This window comes from Epinephelus moara, chromosome 18 (assembly GCF_006386435.1).
Source record: "Epinephelus moara isolate mb chromosome 18, YSFRI_EMoa_1.0, whole genome shotgun sequence".
Lineage (NCBI taxonomy): Eukaryota > Metazoa > Chordata > Actinopteri > Perciformes > Serranidae > Epinephelus > Epinephelus moara.
Window position 1 is genome coordinate 12,885,573 of NC_065523.1, and position 18,336 is coordinate 12,903,908.

The following is an 18,336-nucleotide window of genomic DNA, read 5'->3' on the forward strand; positions in this document are numbered from 1 at the left end:
GGAGCTCCCAGTTCTGCTCTCAGGATGTGGAGTTTTTGACTGTGAAATGTCAACCCTTTTCATCTTACTATTGCACTATATGTTCTTTCTTATATGTTGCACAAATATGTTTTGTTTCTGTTTGCTTGGGGTATGCAAAGTGTCATTTCGTTTTTGTGCTGGTTCAGTTCAGTTCATAACATTATGACAACACAGCATCCATTTGCTAATGGCTAACGTTAGCCTACTGTAGCGTAGCCTCTGAAACATAAACGTTATCTTCCTTGTCCGTTTCCACTTACTAGTAACGTTAACGCTACTATCTAACGTTAGCACTGTAACCTTATTCTAAAACTCATCAGTCATCACTGACTCCGGTTGAGTTTTAAAACTCCGGGGTTGCGTTTGACTGTCTTGGTTGTAATATTACACTTGCTCTCCTCTTCTGTGTATCTAACGTTACCTTGCCAACAGCTACGTCTATAACGAGGACGTAATGGAGGGAGGTGGAGTTGCAAGAGGAGGAGGATGGGACTTTGGAGGGAGGCGGGAGTTGTGGATTTTCAAAAGTGCTGTGTGAAATGCAAGAAAGGTAAGGGTTGCTTTAATGGGGGGAAAAAGCAATCTTGGAAAAAACAAAAAACAGGTCACTTCATACAGTTTTGTGTGAACCATTCACACACACACACACACACACACACACACACGCGCAATAAACATGATAACATTACATACAGAGCGACGACCCTTATATATCTCTGTCTGCACAGCAGTCCTGTGACTGCTGCAGCTAAATCCGTCTCGATAGTTGAAGTGAGAGCAGATTTTGTTGGTTTAGTGAGTCGAGTGGCTGTTCGGTGGTGTTATGTAATCACAGTGGAGCTGAGCAGGCCTGTGATTAGAGGCTGTATGGAGATTACAGGAGCACTGATGGTATCTGCAGAGTGTAAACTGGAGGGACATGCATTTGAATAACACACTCAGACAGAAAGAGTCTCCTGCTGTTAAATAGTTGCAGTGTTGCCCTCTATTAAGTTCACAAGGTTTTTTATTGTTATTTTGCACTTGTTTAACCTCATTTGTTTCATTTATTTTTGGTAAAACACAGCTCAAGCTACCTTTGTCACAGCAGATTTTTAGCAAGAGAAGCAGAGGTATGTAAATAATGTCGGCTCTGTTCCATTAATCCACCTCTGTTTGACAAGTCAAACTGGTCATATCAACCTCTAGAGGACATTTGACTTGTTATACGCAGCTGTAACTGGTGAGATTAATAACCTGTACTTTCCTGCTCTGATGAGACCAAACATCTGTTTGAAGAAGGTCTATTTTTCCACCGTCTCTCTCTTTGCCTGGCACAGTTTGGTCCTAACATCAGCCAGCTCTGTAGCAGACTACTCTACGCTTCATGAGCAAAGCGGAAAATCCAAATAGTTGTACTCTGTCCAGAGCTACTGCTGAATAAAAACACAGCCGAGGTGCAAAGCAATTTAGAGACATCACCCTGTCATGGCAGTGTTATAAAGCAGCTGTGCTACTTTAGAACTGTGCAGATGTCGTCATTATGATGATTTACTTATGCAAAAACAAACATTTAAATATCAATTTTGCCTGTTTTCAGCTCTTCTCAAATTTCAAAGTATACTGAAATCACAGGCTACCAGCTTTCCTTAAATTCAAAGTTACAAATGAATGAACCCTCTGAGAATTTCATGACACTGGATCTCCTGCAAGAATCATTCATACCAACAGACTCACTCTAAAGTGGCACATAAAAGTGATTTAAGAGAACTTGTGACATTCACCAGTTTTCTCCTATTATGCAATTTTCACAAGGTCGGAAGAGAAGTCACGAGACCTGTTGTACGAGTCAGGCACAGACAATCTGCATGTCACCACAGGAGGAAAACAAGTGATGACTTAGATAATAACTTCTTTATCACTGAATCCGCATTTTAAAAGGAAAGTGTAAAACTTTATGTGGGTTGGTGCCAGGTGGAATGTCCTTGGTTGCAGCCAACAGCGTAACATCACTGTACAAGCTACAGTGTGTAAATCTGAGCAACACGATTTAAGTGCTTGTTACTTTATTGGCACTCTATCTGCTTTATATGAAATTGTCTCTTTTGTTTGCATCTTATTTGTCTATATACGTGATTATTTCCCTTGCTTACATTTTACCTGCTTATATGAGCTCATAGAATTTTTATTTTGCACTTGCATCTCCATCTGTTCATGTATGGGCTCTGTGCTTCTTGATGTATGTGCTCCTATGTTCTTACTTTGTGGATGTCATACATGTTAGGTTTGCACTCAATTATCTTTTCTCTAGATATTTTTATGTATTATAATTATTTATTCATTTTTATAGTTCGATTGGGCGGGGAATGCCGAAAAATTTCACACCTTCATTTGGTTCGGTTCACTTTCACACTGCACTTTTTAAAGCGGACCAAACCACCTGGACAACGTCACGCAGTTACAACAGCTGCTCATTTGGGGCCGGTATTGCCCGAAACAACCACTGACCAGGAAGAAAAAAAGCATGACCCAAAATCTACCATCTACTTAATATGCACTGCGCTCTACGTCACTTCCCCTCTTTGGTTCACTTCCTCTCTTTGGTTCACTGGATAGTCCGTTTGCATTTCCCACTGTAAGCGAACCGCACCAGGGTTCACTTGCAAGTAAATCGTTCAAGTGGACCAGGGCTCACTCGTTTGGTCCGCACCAGAGTTCGAATGAGCTTTCACACCACTCCAAACAAACCGAACTATCCGTGGAAGTGGACCAGGGTTCATTTAAAGCGGACCAGATAGCGCCAGTGTGAATGCGTACTTGGATTTTTTTTTTTTTTTTATTATTATGTACTTTATTTCCTTTTTCCCCTCCATTTTTAGTGACCTTCACCAGCTGGAGATGCAGCTTAATTGCCATGTTTGCTACTTTCTGACAGCAGGATTTAAAGCTCTGCAGTGGGAAATTATTCTTTATGGTAAACTGTGTGAAGCTGCAAATACATTGCCCTTTTGGGACCAGTAAATTTGTCTGAACTGAACTGACTATACTTATTTTGGTGCATGAAACTTGTCCACAAACAGAGTACAAATAGATGCCATCATATAGCAATTTAGGGACAGTTTAAATAAATATAACAAACTCACCCTCCCATCTTATAGGCGCCGACACCTCCTTGCCAGGCCCTAACAAATGAAGGATCCGCCAGCAGAGAAACAGGGTTAAAGGACCCTGTGGCGAAGTAAGGTCCCACTGGGCCGATGATGACAAAGATCATAGCTTGTCCTGCCCGAGACACGCCAAGAGACGGCTGGAGGCGTGGTGAGGAAGAGGAGAAGACAGGTAATTAGGAACAGGAAGTCAGTCGGTGTGACAGTAATGAAAGCATGCAGGATTGTCTTCCAACCACATTTAACACCAGCTTGTTTAATTACTTTAGATGAGATGGGAACCTGCACAGGTGACCAAAAACCCTTGTGTCACACTACAGTAGCTCACCTCAATTCCTATGAAGGTGGGTCTGATGTACAGGCTGGCATCCTGGGAGAAGGGAACCCAGTCCTGATCGATCTCCACCAGCTTCTTGATGCACTCCAGCAGTTCACCTTTATCAAACAGCTACAGAGAGAAAAAAAAAGACAACATGTTAACAGTCAAATAATTGCTCTTTTTCACCAAATAAATATCCACACACACCAAAGACTCTGATCTGAAATGATTAATACAACTGCAGAGTAATCAGATTCACTCCAACAAGAGGATTATTTGCCAGATTACAAATAAAAAGTCTAACTCCTAAACAATAAAACTTTCAAACACTGTACCCATTCTCATGTCAGCACTCTCTTAAAGCATTACCTGGTCTGGTACGACTAATGTTTGCAAATTTAAGATACATGTTGCTATATGCCTGACAATGGTGAGACACTTTGTTGACTTCATTATCTCTCTTCACTTGTGCAACAGTATGTTCTAGCATGGAAAGCACAAACAGCCTCAGGCTCCACCACCCCGATGAAGGCAGGAAAGCCGCTTGGTGAAAAGAGTGCCATGTGTCGGAGAAAAGTTGTGCAACGCGTTTTAATTTTGACAGACTTAACAGTAAAGCTCACGCTGGTTTGCACCTCGCTGTGTGTGGATCTAAAGGTAAGAAACTGCAGCATGTCACAGACTAACATTTTAATGGCTTTAAAACAAAAATAAAGCAAACTCATTTGGTAACATCTATAAAACTACATTTGCCATTACATGCATCTACTTGTGTTTACATGAGAATCAATCATTTACAACACATGTTTATTCATTAACCGTAAAATATTTTTCCTCTGTGTAGCACACAAGACCATGTAGTACAGACACATCCTGTGACACGGTGTCCTGAACACCTGGTGAAGTATTAACTCTAGCATCAGGGTGGTGTTGTTCTGGGTGGCTAGCGAAAACTGGGCATGCTGCCAAGGTGTTACCTAACAATGTAGAGGGTTAATAGTTTCAGAGCATCAGTCTGTAATGTAACCTGCCCCACCCTGCAAACTTAAAGAGCCTTATTCCTATACCTGGCACAAATTGGCACACAGCACAGCGCAACTGTCATTGCTAGTTTCACACCTACGCAGTTGTCATTTTCATGGCCAGCCTAAGTAGATGTACTTGCATCTATCTTTGTGTCCATGGGCATGTGGGTCTTAAAATAAGGTATGGTCGTGTGCATTGTTAGCGCATTGCTATGGGGCAGCAGAGCGATTGCACCATCAAGCAACAAAAACCTGGTGAGTGTCTGAATGGTGGAAGATTTTCCTGCTATTTTAAAAGGTGTATGACTCAGATAGTAAGATGCGCCTACATAGGCAGGCTCACAACATGTGTTCACTCTGCTTGTTATACACACAGGGACACAAAAATGCGTTGTGGACAGGTGAAATAAAACATCATTAATGAGAAAATTATAAACTGGATTCTCTAAAATGTCAACAAAGCAAAAAGCAGAGCTGCCAAGCTGCTGTCTGACTCCCCATTACATGGGACACTGCGCATTTACACACAAGGAGCAACGTAACTTCACTGATTATTTCTGAAGCTCAAAGTTAAGCTGTTTCCCCTGTCAAGATCATAAACTGAGCATAGTGTTAGTTCAGGCAGGACATGATGTCAAGCTCAGCTCACATCCAAGCTGAATCGGTTGATCTCAAACAGCCCAATCAACTGATGGAGCAGCTGATTGATAGACGGGTGTCACCTGATAGATCACATGATTCCTTTCTATGCAACCAATTGGCGAATCTCATTCAGGGCACCCTATTCAACCTGCTCTGGCCTGCCTACTGTTGCTGCTTCCTCTGCAAGACACTTTGTAACCCGCCTCTCTGCCTCAGGCTTTCCTCATTTGCACGTGGAAGGGCAGACAGGTGTGCTCTCTCTGCCTTATCTCTTTCCACATAGGTGTGTGGAAGAGGCTTTCTGCATAGGCCCGAGGAAAGGCAGGGGGCCCAGAACAGAGCCATACCGCCAAATATAATACAAATGGAAATAAAGTTTTGTTTGACAAAAGTGTTCCTGACTGAACTACAGTTTCTAGTTTTGCTGCTTAAGTGTCCCATGATATTTGCTGCAGTGACATTACTGCTCTTACTGCATTATTCTCAGCAGAAAACCACTCACTTCTCCATGTGCTGAATCTGCCATGTAAATAGCAGTGAGCCACTTGCAGACACATCAAGGGAATGGGAGATAACACCCTTGACTGGCTGAATTCATGTTACGCCCAAAACACATCTATGATTAATTAAGGGAACAAATACAATCCCTTTGCCCCTTGCGCCTGACTTTGCGCCCAGATTCTGTGCCATTTAACTAGCAAAAGTAGAGTTGGACACACTCTAAATGCACTTGCACTATGCACTTTGGACCATGTGCTACAGATAATTTTAAATGGGCCCAAGAATCTAAAAAAATCGTGAGGCACATCCAGACCAACTGTGGCAAAACTCAGAGGGGCTGTGTTGGTGTGGGCATGTTGCTGTACGCTACAGAAGTCCAGTTTGAAGGCTTAGTTTTACACATCAAACAGGATTGTACAACTTTGCTAAGTAAATGAACGCAGTGCTACAAGGCCCTGTTATGTGCACCTCCATGCGGTTGCGGTGCATTTTGGTCGTTCACGTTGCACTGCTCTACAGCAGAGCAAGGAGCAAAGCATGATGTCTTTTCCACCAGTGATATTGTTGGTGTCCACACATTCCTTTTAGTCTGGCTTTGTTGGTTTTAGTAGGCGTGTAGACCAGAAACAACTTTGCATTGTTGGGAGCGTTCTGCTTCAGGTACCAGCGAGGTAATAAAATTAGATCCAGATTGTCCAGTTTGAGTAACACATTAACAAGTTAAAAGATTTATGAGACACCACAATACTGCACAATGGTCTGAACATTGCCTCCGTATCACATGATGCTCTAAATGCTGCCTCAGAGATTTTTCCATTCTTTAGTCAAGAGCTAGTTAAAAAAACCAGTCAAGCATGAGACACCAAATTTTGGCATCAATCCAGACACAGAGTACCAGCCAACATGAAAGACCTGACACTGCCAAGAATCCTCACTGAGGGTTTCTGAGGACAAGGTTGGTTGCAAACTCACAGGAAGGCAGCTTCTGTCAGCGCTCCGATGCATCCTCTCCATGTTCAACATGGGTCTGAAGAGGCGGACGTGGTTGTCGACTCCACGGAACGCCTTCATGCCTTCAAACAGCTGGCAGGAAGACAGGCAGAAACACATAACACTTTATCTCTGGTTTCTGTGTATCAGACTTTTAATCTACAACTGATACCATGGAGCAAACCTGCAAAGAAAGTGTCTTTGCTTATTTGATTCATTCATTTATTGGCATTCTCTCATTTCCTTGCTTCACCAAGTGAAAATATCACAATTAACACAGCCCTCTCCTCACCTCTATGGAGTAGTGCAGGGCAGAGCTGGCAGGGTGCAGCGACAGGTTCTGGAAAGGTTTGATCTGTGGAACCTCCCAGCCGCCTTTCTCCGACCAGTTGATGGTCAACATGTGGTCAGAGAACTGTTTGCCGAACACCAAAGTGGAGGGGTCGGGCTTCGGCTTGCATGCTGGGTTGCGTTCGACGACGAGATCTGTCGCCTGAGGTGGAGACGGACAAGCGAGCCGGAGACGGTGGAGAGAAAAAGAAGCAAGACAGGACAAAAGCAGAGCGGCCAACAAGTACAGTGATTGCTTTTAAATTGACGTTATTTACAGAGCATGCTTTAAAAGGACATTTAGTTGAGCGTTATAAAGAGTCAGTTGATAAGCTGACTTATTTGGAGAATTAGATGCAATTAATTAAGTTCAATTAAACTGAATTAAATGATTACAGTAGGCAGACAGTGAGGGAAAGGCAGAAAGGGAAAAGAAACTTTAACTTCAGGCAAGTTGATGACACAAATTTCTCTTTTGAAGAGTGGCACTTTCTTCCTTCCTTACTGATCAATAAATACCGAGTGCTCTGACATGTACAGGCACGCTGGATGGAGACAACACAGACACGCCTCAGGTGGTGAGAAACAAATTTTTTTTTTTTTCATTACCTTAAAAGAGCTGGCGAACCGCAGTGAGCCAAAAGAGAAGGAGAGGGTAAAAGAGCTGGCGAACCGCAGTGAGCCAAAAGAGAAGGAGAGGGCCTGAACAAGTCGTCCATGGAGTGCCTGCAAATCAAACACGACAAAACTCTTTGCTGTCAGTATTCAGTACTAGTAACCACACGTGTAAAGGTTTTATCAGAAAACTTGCTGCCATACTGTAAGAGATCTATCTTCTTTCCCGGTGACAACAAGTCACCTAGCTTTGGGAAAACACAGGGACACCATGTCTGACATTGTGCGTTTGTGGGTGTGTGTCAGCACCAATCATTTTGTCTGCAGGTCATAGTATGCTGCTAGTGCCACATGCCTGTTTGGAGACAGCTGCTGCCAAGAGCTGTATTTAGAATCAGGCACATGTACAGGCTACTCTGCAAAAAGAGGACAGTAAAGAAAGAAACTGTTTGCATGGATCCTATGTGGGAATGTGGGAAAACAATAGTTGTTCTAATAGCCCAAATTCTAAAGAAGCCATCAGCAATGACGACTTGCTGTTGAATTGTCTACCAGGATAGGCACCAGATATACCAACCAACAGATAAAGCAGGTACAGCAAGTTCATGCAACTTGTTGTAGTGGCTCCCTAGTTCGTAGGTAAATTCTCCTCTTTTCCTGACAGTCCTGAGGTTAGGCAGTGAGTGATATCATATCCACTTTTCTCTAATTTCTCTATGGCTGCATTGTCCTGGCAGTTAAAAGCTTGTAAAACAGGCCTTGCATTTGGTAATCCCATGATTAATCCTATCAACTGCAAAGGTGGTCTTTCACAGTTGTTTAACATTCACAATTTGGTGCCAAGTTTGACTACTTGTCATGCCATGTGCATATATGCCAGGCAGTGGTCTGTAGAAAAGCACAATTGATGCTTTAGCAATTCTTGTAAAAAGTTGCCCTTGTGTGCATTTTTGGTCAATGGATGATGCAAGTCCTGTCTTTATTGCGTCTTCGAGTTTATGTGATTATATTTCTGCATTGACGTAGGTAACATGCACGTGAAGCATGAAATTTGATCTGTCTTTGGTAATATGGACCCACAGTCTGGAGTTACAGTAAAACAGAATTAGCAAATGCTAGTTAGCATTTGTTCTTAGCCTTAAAACAAACTTTGAGCCAGCAGCAAAATAAGTAGCTTGTGTAAGCAAGTTGTAAGCATGAGTTAATAACACACACATATACACTTTACACTTTTCTGTAGATATGCATTGTAAGCCACCCAAAGACGTGAAAGCTGTCGTTAAGTCTCACGCCAAACCCTGTTTACAAATTTGGCAATTCAATGAAACCTGCTTATGGCGTCGCTTATAAACTACATATAAACCGACTGACTACTGCAGCATCAGAGGGGTGTATTATTCAATTCGGCTTACTTATAATCTAGCTGGCCTGCCTACCACCCTCCACCACACCGTGGGAGGTGGAAAGCTATGTAACGTTTGGTAACTTTTTAATTTCATATATCGAGGTCTAACTTGTTGACTGGATGTATGCCGAATTCATTATCACACCCTGAATATTCAAAAGAGGCAATAAGTCATGTTTGACGAGGCTTTAATTCTTGCTGATACACAAGACAAGTTAAATGTCCATATTTTGGCATGGAGTTTGGTCTAATGACCTTTCCACGCTGCATTGTTTTGCCACTGTGGGTGCTGGCGGGACAGACACATAACAGACTATGTTAGGGGTCTGTTATCTGTCCTCGGCTGTTATCTGCCGAAATATTGCTACTTAAGGTGAAACATTTACCAGACAGTCAACATAAACAGATAATAACCGGCACACAGACATTAGTCAGTGAACTCACCGTTCGGAGGGCTGCCATCTCCGCTACGTAACCACGATAAACGAGATTATCTGCTCGTGTGGAAACAACTCAGCTCAAAGTCAACTTGAGTTCCGCTTTGAAATACGAACCGCTGTTTGGCTGAGGTGAAGCCTGAAACCTCCGGGATATAAAACGCCCTTTGTGATATTATATCTTTAATGGAATAACTTGACCCAGCTATTAAATAAAACCTTTTAAACGCGTTTGTGTTTTTTTCTGTTTGCTCTTTGTTAATACTTCACAATCACCCGGACTGTTCCACAAGAAGACACAAGTATATCAGGAGGGGAAAAGCCACAAAATCAATTTAATTATAGTCTTGTAATTATAATTCATCCAGGAAGTCAATGGGGGCGTGACAGACGCGTAACATCTGATTGGCGGACACCATCAGGCTTAAAAAACGAGGTTATTCGAGGTCAAAAAGGTGGATGCTGATTGGTCAAACGGTGGGGAGTGGTGCAGGTCTTGTTACACAGTTGGCCAGGATGCCAACATGTCAAACTCACTGATCTCATCAAGGCAATTTGATCAAGTAAATGAATGATATGTTACTTTTTACATCCATTAACTTTTAACTTTTATTTTTATTTCACTTTGATATGTTTATTGTGTGCACAAAACACCAAGGCAAACTTCATGTGAGTGAAAATCCCTTTTTCTGATTTATCTTAGTAATGTTACCAGCAAACTTGAACACACAAGGTCATTAAAAATGATCGTATCCAAAATTTTGAACAATATCATATATATAATCTGTATTAAACAATTCAACATGTTAAATCAGCTGTTACAGGACCACAAGGACACTGTGGAGATCAGGACAGTCAGGATGGGATCTGACTCTTGATGCCGTAGTTGAGCTCAGCTCCTCCGCTGAACAGCAGATCGATCCCGGTGCAGAAAGTAGCATCAGCGGCGAGATACAAGGCAGCCAGTCCACACTCTTCCTCAGTCCCAAAACGACCCAGCAACTATTTGACGAGACGTGTCATTTGTCATTGTTGCTGACAGCAGCACATAATTGTGGTTGCACCAAGTAACTTCCTTCTGTTCATTTGTGTGTTTTATGCTCCTGTGTCTGTTCTACAGTTGTGTCTGTACTGAACTGTTACACAGTGAAAAGCAGCAAATTGATTCTGGATTATTTATGATAAAAAGAAAGCATTTAAAAATGGCTATAGGGACCCTTTTATGTTCTGTTGCCTCCAGGAGTTGACAAGTTCCTAAAAGTATTTTTACACAAGGCTCCCTGCAAAAAAATACAAACATCCTTCATTATCTGAATACCTAAATAACCCTCTCTGTTAACACTGCAGTAAATTACTTAAAATAGAAAAGAAGAGCAATACTTCAAGAACCTAACACAGAAACTGCTGAGTCTTTTTAGCACCACACTCTGTGTCTCATCTTCATTGTGTCACCGTTTGTTTCAAATACCTTCTCTCTGACTGGGATGAAAAGAAAGCTTTAATTTGCATAACAATAAATCAGCATGTTGTAGAAAGTCTTTCTGGTTAGACCTGGGACTGGGGGAACTAACGTTTACAACCCAACAGAGCGACTATGGCAGTTTAGATGATGAACAAAACAATGTTGCATGAACTGTAGGCTGTCTTGTAATGATTTATAATGAAACACAGAGACTTCAGTGTGTTTTTACAAAAATTTTAGTGGTGCTTGTTCAGTTGCTGCATCAGCTCAGCAGAAACCAATGGTTAATCTGCAAGTGAAAGGGAGTAGAGAGTGGGGGGTAGGGCGTTTTTTCTAATATTATTGTGCTGCATTTTCTAAATTTATTTTCAAAAGATTAAGATTTAAAATTTTGTCAGGATTAAACTTGTATTATTAGATTTACAGCCACACCAACTATGTCTTTCTTTTTCACTCTCTATCACTCCGTGTAGGAACCCTTGGTTCCACTGTGAGAACTTACCTGAAATTGCTCTCCCGTCTTAATGGCTGCTGCAGCATCTGGTGTCTGTTGTGCTAATTCTTCCCACAGAGGTGTCAGCACATTACCTGGAGAGAGGCTGCGATAAACAGCAGACAGTGTTGCTACATCATATTATAATAGACAAGACAGAGTATTGTTAGATTTGTAGTCAGTTACTTTATAAAACTTAGTAGTTACTCCAGAAATAGACAAAGGGAATTGTTGGGTAGATCTCTCTTACAGGTCTATTGTGTAGTGGATTTAGTGACATCTAGTGGCTGCTATTGCAGATTGCAACCAACTGAAAATGAGCCAAGTGTGAAGGAGAACTTCCAATGCAAAAACATTAATGGCCCTATCTAGAGTCAGTGTTTAATTTGTCTGTTCTGGGCCACTGTAGAAACAGTATGGCCACCTCCATATGTAGATATAAATGGCTCATTCTGAGATAATGAAAACACAATGAATCGTATTTAACACATTTTTTTTTATTTTTATAGATTTTACACTTAAGAAAATATAGTTATTACGTTATGTTATGTTATGTTATGTTATGATACACTTATAAAATACAATTCATTGTAGAAGACATTAAACTAGTTGTTCTGACTTTCTTTGGATTGTGACCCCTTGTGTAAAAAAAAAGTGTCTAGTTGGGCCCTTTGTCACAAATAAACTCTCTTGGGATCCACTGGACTAAACTAACTGTATATAAAGTAGTTAAAAATAGCTCCACCTCGAGCAGCTACAGCTAACAATCTCATAATGTCATATATAATACACGTCACAACAGACATTTTACCACAGAGGGGGTACCATTACTTTTGACACATTTGGCTGATAATACTTCTGTGCTTTAACTTAAGATTGCTATTGTATGGCTTTTGCTTATAATGGCGTATTTCTACATTGCTGTATTTATACTTTCCTTAAGAAGTCCCAGAAAACCGTTCATCCGAGTCACAGTGCAGTTTGGCTCACCAGTTCACTCTCACATTGTAGCGACTCTCATCCACAGCCATCGCCTTTGTCATGGAGATTATCGCCCCCTTGTGGAAAGAAGATAACATTACAGCACTCTGCTCTCTCTTCAGCTGAGATTTATGAAATAATGACACTCAGTAATGAACTCACCTTGGTGGCAACATACGGTGCAGCATGTTTCTGACCAATGGTTGCCACCAGACTGGAAATATTTATGATGTTTCCCTGACGCTGTCGTAGGTACGGCAATGCATACTGGAGAGAGAGTGAGACCTAAATATGACTTCAAAGATCCTGCATACATACATACAGTGTGTGTCTGTAGGTGTGTGAGTCAGTTGAAGCAAAGAAATGTCACAATAATAATGCTATGTATGTACAGTAAAAATAACTCTCTAAAAGCAGCTGATAACTTAAAGGTACACCATGCAGGATTTTCCTATAAACACTGTATAGACTCATACAGAAGTAATCCCTCTCAATCATCATTTATGACCCACTAGAAGTGTGTGGTGGTGTATTTATCTGCAGAGACTCTGCCCTCTGCCTGTATATTCTTATTTTCTTCCTGTGTTGCCGTGTTGGGGACGTGCCTGGGCACAGCACACAGGGGATATCGGGACTTTATAAAAAGGTGGCGACCACATGCCAGAATGTCAGCAGCATGGCTCGAAGAGGAAGCTGTGAAAATCGCGGACACAGCAACGCAAAAATACAAATATAGTGAGGTGAAACACCAAGTGGACAAAGCTCATGGTAAAACGAGCGTAAATCTGGGGTTGGCTTTCAATTTCTCTGGTGAACACTGAAGGAGAGCGACTTGGAGTCGGCCTGTTTTCCGTCGGACAGAAAGGTGCCAGTGGTTAGCATAGTATTGGTTAGCATAGTATTGGTTTTCCACTAAAACAAATGTCATGTTACTACAATAGCAGCTTACAAGGAAGGAGGGGCCAAGTTTGAAGTTTGTGTTAACAAACAGTAACCCATAATTTCTGCATAGTGTACCTTTAATTGTGGAAATAAATCGCTACTAAATACTTTGTATTGGAACTCTGGTAATGAATTTAAAGCACTTAAGTATTTGACGAAAAATGTAATTTATCTAAATCCATGAGGGATGCATTCCCATCTTTAAAAGTGCCGCCTCATATCAGGTTTGCAATTTCAAGAACATAACAAATTCAGATTCGCAAATTGAAGTGTGTGAGGTTTTCAGTCACAAAACTGGGGCACGTCCAAACAAAAAACGATGCACGTGCACTATTTTCTATGGCTTCTGGGTTGAACGATATGTTTCCTCGAAACGTGTGCAACGGGTTTTGAGGTAGGCTAAGTTTTCTCTCGTTTGGTTAGTGTGTAAGATGTGTACCCCAGCAACGTATATATAAACACTGCCATATTAAAAGACAGTGCAGTTGCATACCCAACAGGGTGTTCAATGCACCACCATTTAAATTAATGTTTTGTTATGTTTTATTGCGGCTGAACGCACCCTGGGTTTCTGATAGGACATTAGTCTTACCAGTACCATTCAGGCTCCAATGATTATCCTTGATGCCCAAATGTTCAAGTTTTGAACTTTAATCATCAATTTTATTTTGCCTTAAATTAATTTTTTAGCTCTAAAATGGACAAACTAAATGTAAGCAATAAAAAATACACATCTTTTTTCAGTACTGGACACTTTATCTGTGAATCTAAATTTGTTAAAAATAACTAAATAAATGACACCACTTAAAACCATGTTAAATAATGAGAGAAGGCATTCAGTAGTGATTAAAGTTACAATGATCTGTCATTTGAAGAAGTTTTAAACAAGTTGGAAACATTACTTTAGAAGCCAAGAAGTAGCTGACGAGGTTCAGATTCAGCAGATCCCTGAACTCCTCTGCTGTGGTGTCATCAGTGGGTTTATGAGGCGGGTCTGAAGACAGGGCGAGAGAAAAGGAGATAAATTAAGGACGAAAGCATCCTCATGATTTCATCATAACACCTGCTGGAGGGACGAAGGAAATGTGAGACTCACGCCACCCTGCGTTGTTGACCAGGCAGTCAATGTGTCCATAATGCTCCACTGTGACTGCGATCAACCTCTGTGAGGAGACAATCACACAATTTGCCTTTGGATAACAAACCAGTTGTTTCTAACAAAACACGTGTGCTTCACCCAGTAGAGCAAACAGAAGCTCAGGCAAACACAGACCTGGTTGTAGTCGACCAAATGGCAAGTTTTACAAATTCAAGAATGAAGGCAAGCCAGTTTTAGCAGGTGAGAATTAGGAAAAAAAAACTTTGACTATCTGGTGAGAATAAATCGTTAGCTTTAACTGGACATTTGGATCTTTGAGTCTTTTGGTCTTGAGATAAATCAGCTGATAAACAGGACACACACACACACACACACACACACACACACACACACACACACACACACACAGGTCTTGTGATCATCTGTTTGCCTCATAAGTGAACTATAAATCTATGCACACCATAACAATAACACTAAAGTTGCACGTTACCTTGATGGCATCCTCTTTGGAGACGTCGCATGTGACAAATTTGCATGAGCCTGGCCCTGCTTTGTTTAACTCCGCCTCCAGAGCCTCACCCACTGCACCTGTGATACAGGTGTGACCATGGTGAAATGTTTATTCACATTTAAGGTTTAAATGGCTCTCAATAGAACTTATGTACCAGAGTTATATCCAGAGGTGGAAAGTAACTAAACATATTCACTCAAATAGCCTAAGTACAAACTTGAGATACTTTTAATTGGTTTAACATTTTACATTTACCTCATGCAGTGCTTTACTATTAAACAAACACTAGTGTATTAAGTACCTAAATTTGCCATGCATTGACAACTTATTAAGTAATGACACCAACAATACAATACTGTATGAATGAATTAGTCATGTAACACTTTGAGAGGAAGCTGTGTTCCTGCATAATAAATAATATACTCACTGGTGACATTTTAAATGCAGGACTTTTACTTGTAATGGTACTTTAAGATCACTGCATTTATTCTTTTACTCAAGTTAAAAATCTGAATACTTCTTCCATCACCGACAGTGACAGGTGCACCTGAAGTCTTATCAATCAAATACATCTTTCATAACAGATGATAAATGGATATGAGGTGATACATTTCTCAATTAATACACAATTTAATAGAAAAAGTGGAATAAAAGTAATACCACTAACCTCCTCTTGCACAAAACACCACTTTGGCTCCATTCTCCACTAAAAATAAAAAGACGCAAATACTCAGTACGCCACTTTTTGTCTGATCACAAACAAATCCACATTATTAATAATATTAATTACCAAACACTTTGACAATCCCTCTGCCAATCCCTTTGGATCCTCCGGTCACGATGACAACTTTGTTGTGGTATCGAGGGGACATCTCGGCTGTAATGATGATGATGATGAGGATGATGGAAGTAAGTCGTAAAACGCCGCAAAGCTGCGCTGCTGGCAAACAGCGCTTCCTGTGACTCTGCACGAGACGAGAATTAATTATTTTTCTACCTTTTTTACACTTATTTTTCTCAGCACGTCAGTGTCTCTACAGTTCATCCATTTCCTGTAATGAGCAGCGCAGTTTGTGTGGGAGGTTCAAAGTTCCACTGAATCATGCGGTTTGCTTTGCTGCATTCAGGTGCTGGTGGCAGCATCGGAAATCACAAAGTTAACTCCAAAACTGTCAATAAAGTAAGGAAGTAGGTCGCCAAATCGTACACTTTATTTAGTGAAACAATTGATGGGTAAAATAAAACTACTAGTGCTAATAATTCTTTATTTTACATTTGTTTTCCACTATGACTGCACTTATACAAAAATGCTAACACCACTGATATTCATATAGCCAACTTAAATTTGATGATATATAAGGATTTGGGGGAAAATAATTTTAACCAGATGATGGCAGTAGATAAAAAGTCAGTGGGTCAGGGAAGTGATCACATTTTTTTCAGAGGGGGACATGAACATCTGGTTTGTGCCAATCCATCCAATAGATGCTGGAGTATTTCACACAATAACTGAAAGCTTTGACCTGCTGATGGTGCTGAAGAAAATATCACGGGTTCACCAGAGTCAGTAGGATTCCCCCTCTTGCGATCACGGATATCTGAAGAAAATTTAATGGCAATCCATCAAATAGTTGTTGAGATATTCAAGTCTGGACCAAGGTAGTTTACAATAATGCATCCTTTGAGCTATTTTTACAGCATGGCTAAAAATATGTGGGGAAAAGCATAACACATGCATCAAAATAAAAGGCTTTCATATATTTGTGTTTCCACAAATGTGTTTCAAATGACACACTATCACCATATTCACCATAACCTCCAAAAACCTGACTTTGGTAGTGTCCAATTTCCTGTTTAATTTACCCCAAACTGCATTTATGATTCTGGAATTTACTCAGAGTATTTAAAGGCAACAATTGCAAAGCGCTTCCTGTTGTGGGAACTGTAGTTTTACTGTACACAGATACATTGCCACACATAGACGCTTGAGTGCAGACTTCATGATGAGTCTAAAATAACCACAGACATCCAGATTTATATCTAATTTAAAATGCAGACCGCACCGGCAGGTCGAGTTTCATTCGGCCTGTTTTAAATTTGTTGACAATTCTGTACAAGCCAAAACATCAAATAACCAAATGTAAGCCTAATTTAAAATAGACGATGATGATGACAGCAAAGTAAGCAGTTGGTGACAAAACACATTAAATATACACATATCTGTAGTCTCATGATCATCACTACCACAACTTTTCCTTTCATAAACATAATAGTATTGGCCTCTGCCATGTGAGTGTGCAAGTTCATGTGCACACATGTATGAAAAACATGTAGGCCTCCACAGTATGTTTAAGAAAGGGTGAAGGGTTAAGAGGGTTGACATTTTCGGGCAAGAAGGGTAGCTGGGGGTAGAGAAAAGGTGGGGAGAAGCGGCAGCAGCGCTCTTGGAGGAGGAGAGGGTCAAAGATTGAATTTCGGCCTGACAGCATTCCCGGGGCCGCACTGAGTGTGAGAGAGAGCGCAAGTGAAGACTGTCAGTGACCTACAAACAAGCTTAACTATCTTAACTTCACCCGCGCGGCAAATTAACGCTGAAGCAGCAGCAGCCCCTGAAGGAGCCACACTACTCCCTCTGCCACCTCCCCTCCCAAACGTGACACATGAAGGTGGGACAACAGGGAGGAGGAGGAGAAGGAGGAGGAGGAGGAGGGGTTGTCTGGAGGGTTGTCTGGACATCATGATGATGGGAATTGATACACAAACTGTCTCAGTGGGAAGGAAAGGGTCAGCCCAAAAGGCACCCTGAGGTGGAGGTGCCGTATGAGTCATGGTCACTATCTGGAGGGGTGCTTAGTTTGAATCAGCAGCTCTGGCAGGCAGAGGGGGTCTCGGAGGTCTCTACTGGGTGAACTGGACATGGCGATAAACTGGTGATGAGCATGAAGCTGACTGCATGTATGGAGGGCTTTGCATGGAGGGTCTGCATGATGTGTTTACCATAAAGAACAATTTTAAAAATTGCACAAATCTACAAAGTAGTGTAAAAACTAGGAACGTTTGAACACAAATTCTTTGTTGTTAAACATATGGTTAATTATTTGCAATGCAGCACATTTCTACTCACTCTTAACATGATACAAATCAATGTAATTTCTATCAAAATGCGTTTCATTTGTTGTCCAGAAAGTTGCTCAGCCGAATTTACAGAGAAAATAAAGAATATAATTAATATTTTATGGTCAGTTTAAAAATATTTGGGGAAAATGATAATGTATTTTTGGTGAGGCAGTGTTGCTGATAATTGGAATTAATGACATAATTAAATTTAAAAGGGGCAATTTTTTTCATATTAATAACCTATTAAAACACTGTTATTAAAAGGTAGAAGAAAAAAGTATTAAATATTACTGTATTTAT

General features: G+C 40.8%; 2 protein-coding genes across 3 annotated transcripts in view; both read right to left on the reverse strand.

Moving 5' to 3' along the window:
* bcat2 (branched chain amino-acid transaminase 2, mitochondrial) overlaps window positions 1–9,760 on the reverse strand; it is a 16,787-nt gene extending 7,027 nt beyond the window's left edge. Inside the window, exons 1-6 of one of the 2 annotated variants that reach the window (XM_050070028.1) lie at window positions 9,439–9,760; window positions 7,631–7,700; window positions 6,937–7,139; window positions 6,627–6,737; window positions 3,496–3,615; window positions 3,144–3,307 (exon numbers count right to left, since the gene is read on the reverse strand). In XM_050070028.1, coding sequence (XP_049925985.1) covers window positions 3,144–3,307; window positions 3,496–3,615; window positions 6,627–6,737; window positions 6,937–7,139; window positions 7,631–7,700; window positions 9,439–9,456 — 686 coding nt within the window. In that variant the 5' untranslated portion in view covers window positions 9,457–9,760. The other variant, XM_050070029.1, reaches the window with a different exon arrangement.
* A 262-nt stretch (window positions 9,761–10,022) lies between these two features.
* hsd17b14 (hydroxysteroid (17-beta) dehydrogenase 14) overlaps window positions 10,023–18,336 on the reverse strand; it is a 44,245-nt gene continuing 35,931 nt past the window's right edge. The window contains exons 10-18 of the mRNA XM_050070024.1: window positions 15,710–15,814; window positions 15,587–15,625; window positions 14,899–14,996; window positions 14,406–14,472; window positions 14,212–14,303; window positions 12,530–12,634; window positions 12,377–12,444; window positions 11,396–11,492; window positions 10,023–10,433 (exon numbers count right to left, since the gene is read on the reverse strand). Coding sequence (XP_049925981.1) covers window positions 10,287–10,433; window positions 11,396–11,492; window positions 12,377–12,444; window positions 12,530–12,634; window positions 14,212–14,303; window positions 14,406–14,472; window positions 14,899–14,996; window positions 15,587–15,625; window positions 15,710–15,814 — 818 coding nt within the window. The 3' untranslated portion in view covers window positions 10,023–10,286. The remainder of the gene's footprint in view (window positions 10,434–11,395; window positions 11,493–12,376; window positions 12,445–12,529; window positions 12,635–14,211; window positions 14,304–14,405; window positions 14,473–14,898; window positions 14,997–15,586; window positions 15,626–15,709; window positions 15,815–18,336) is intronic.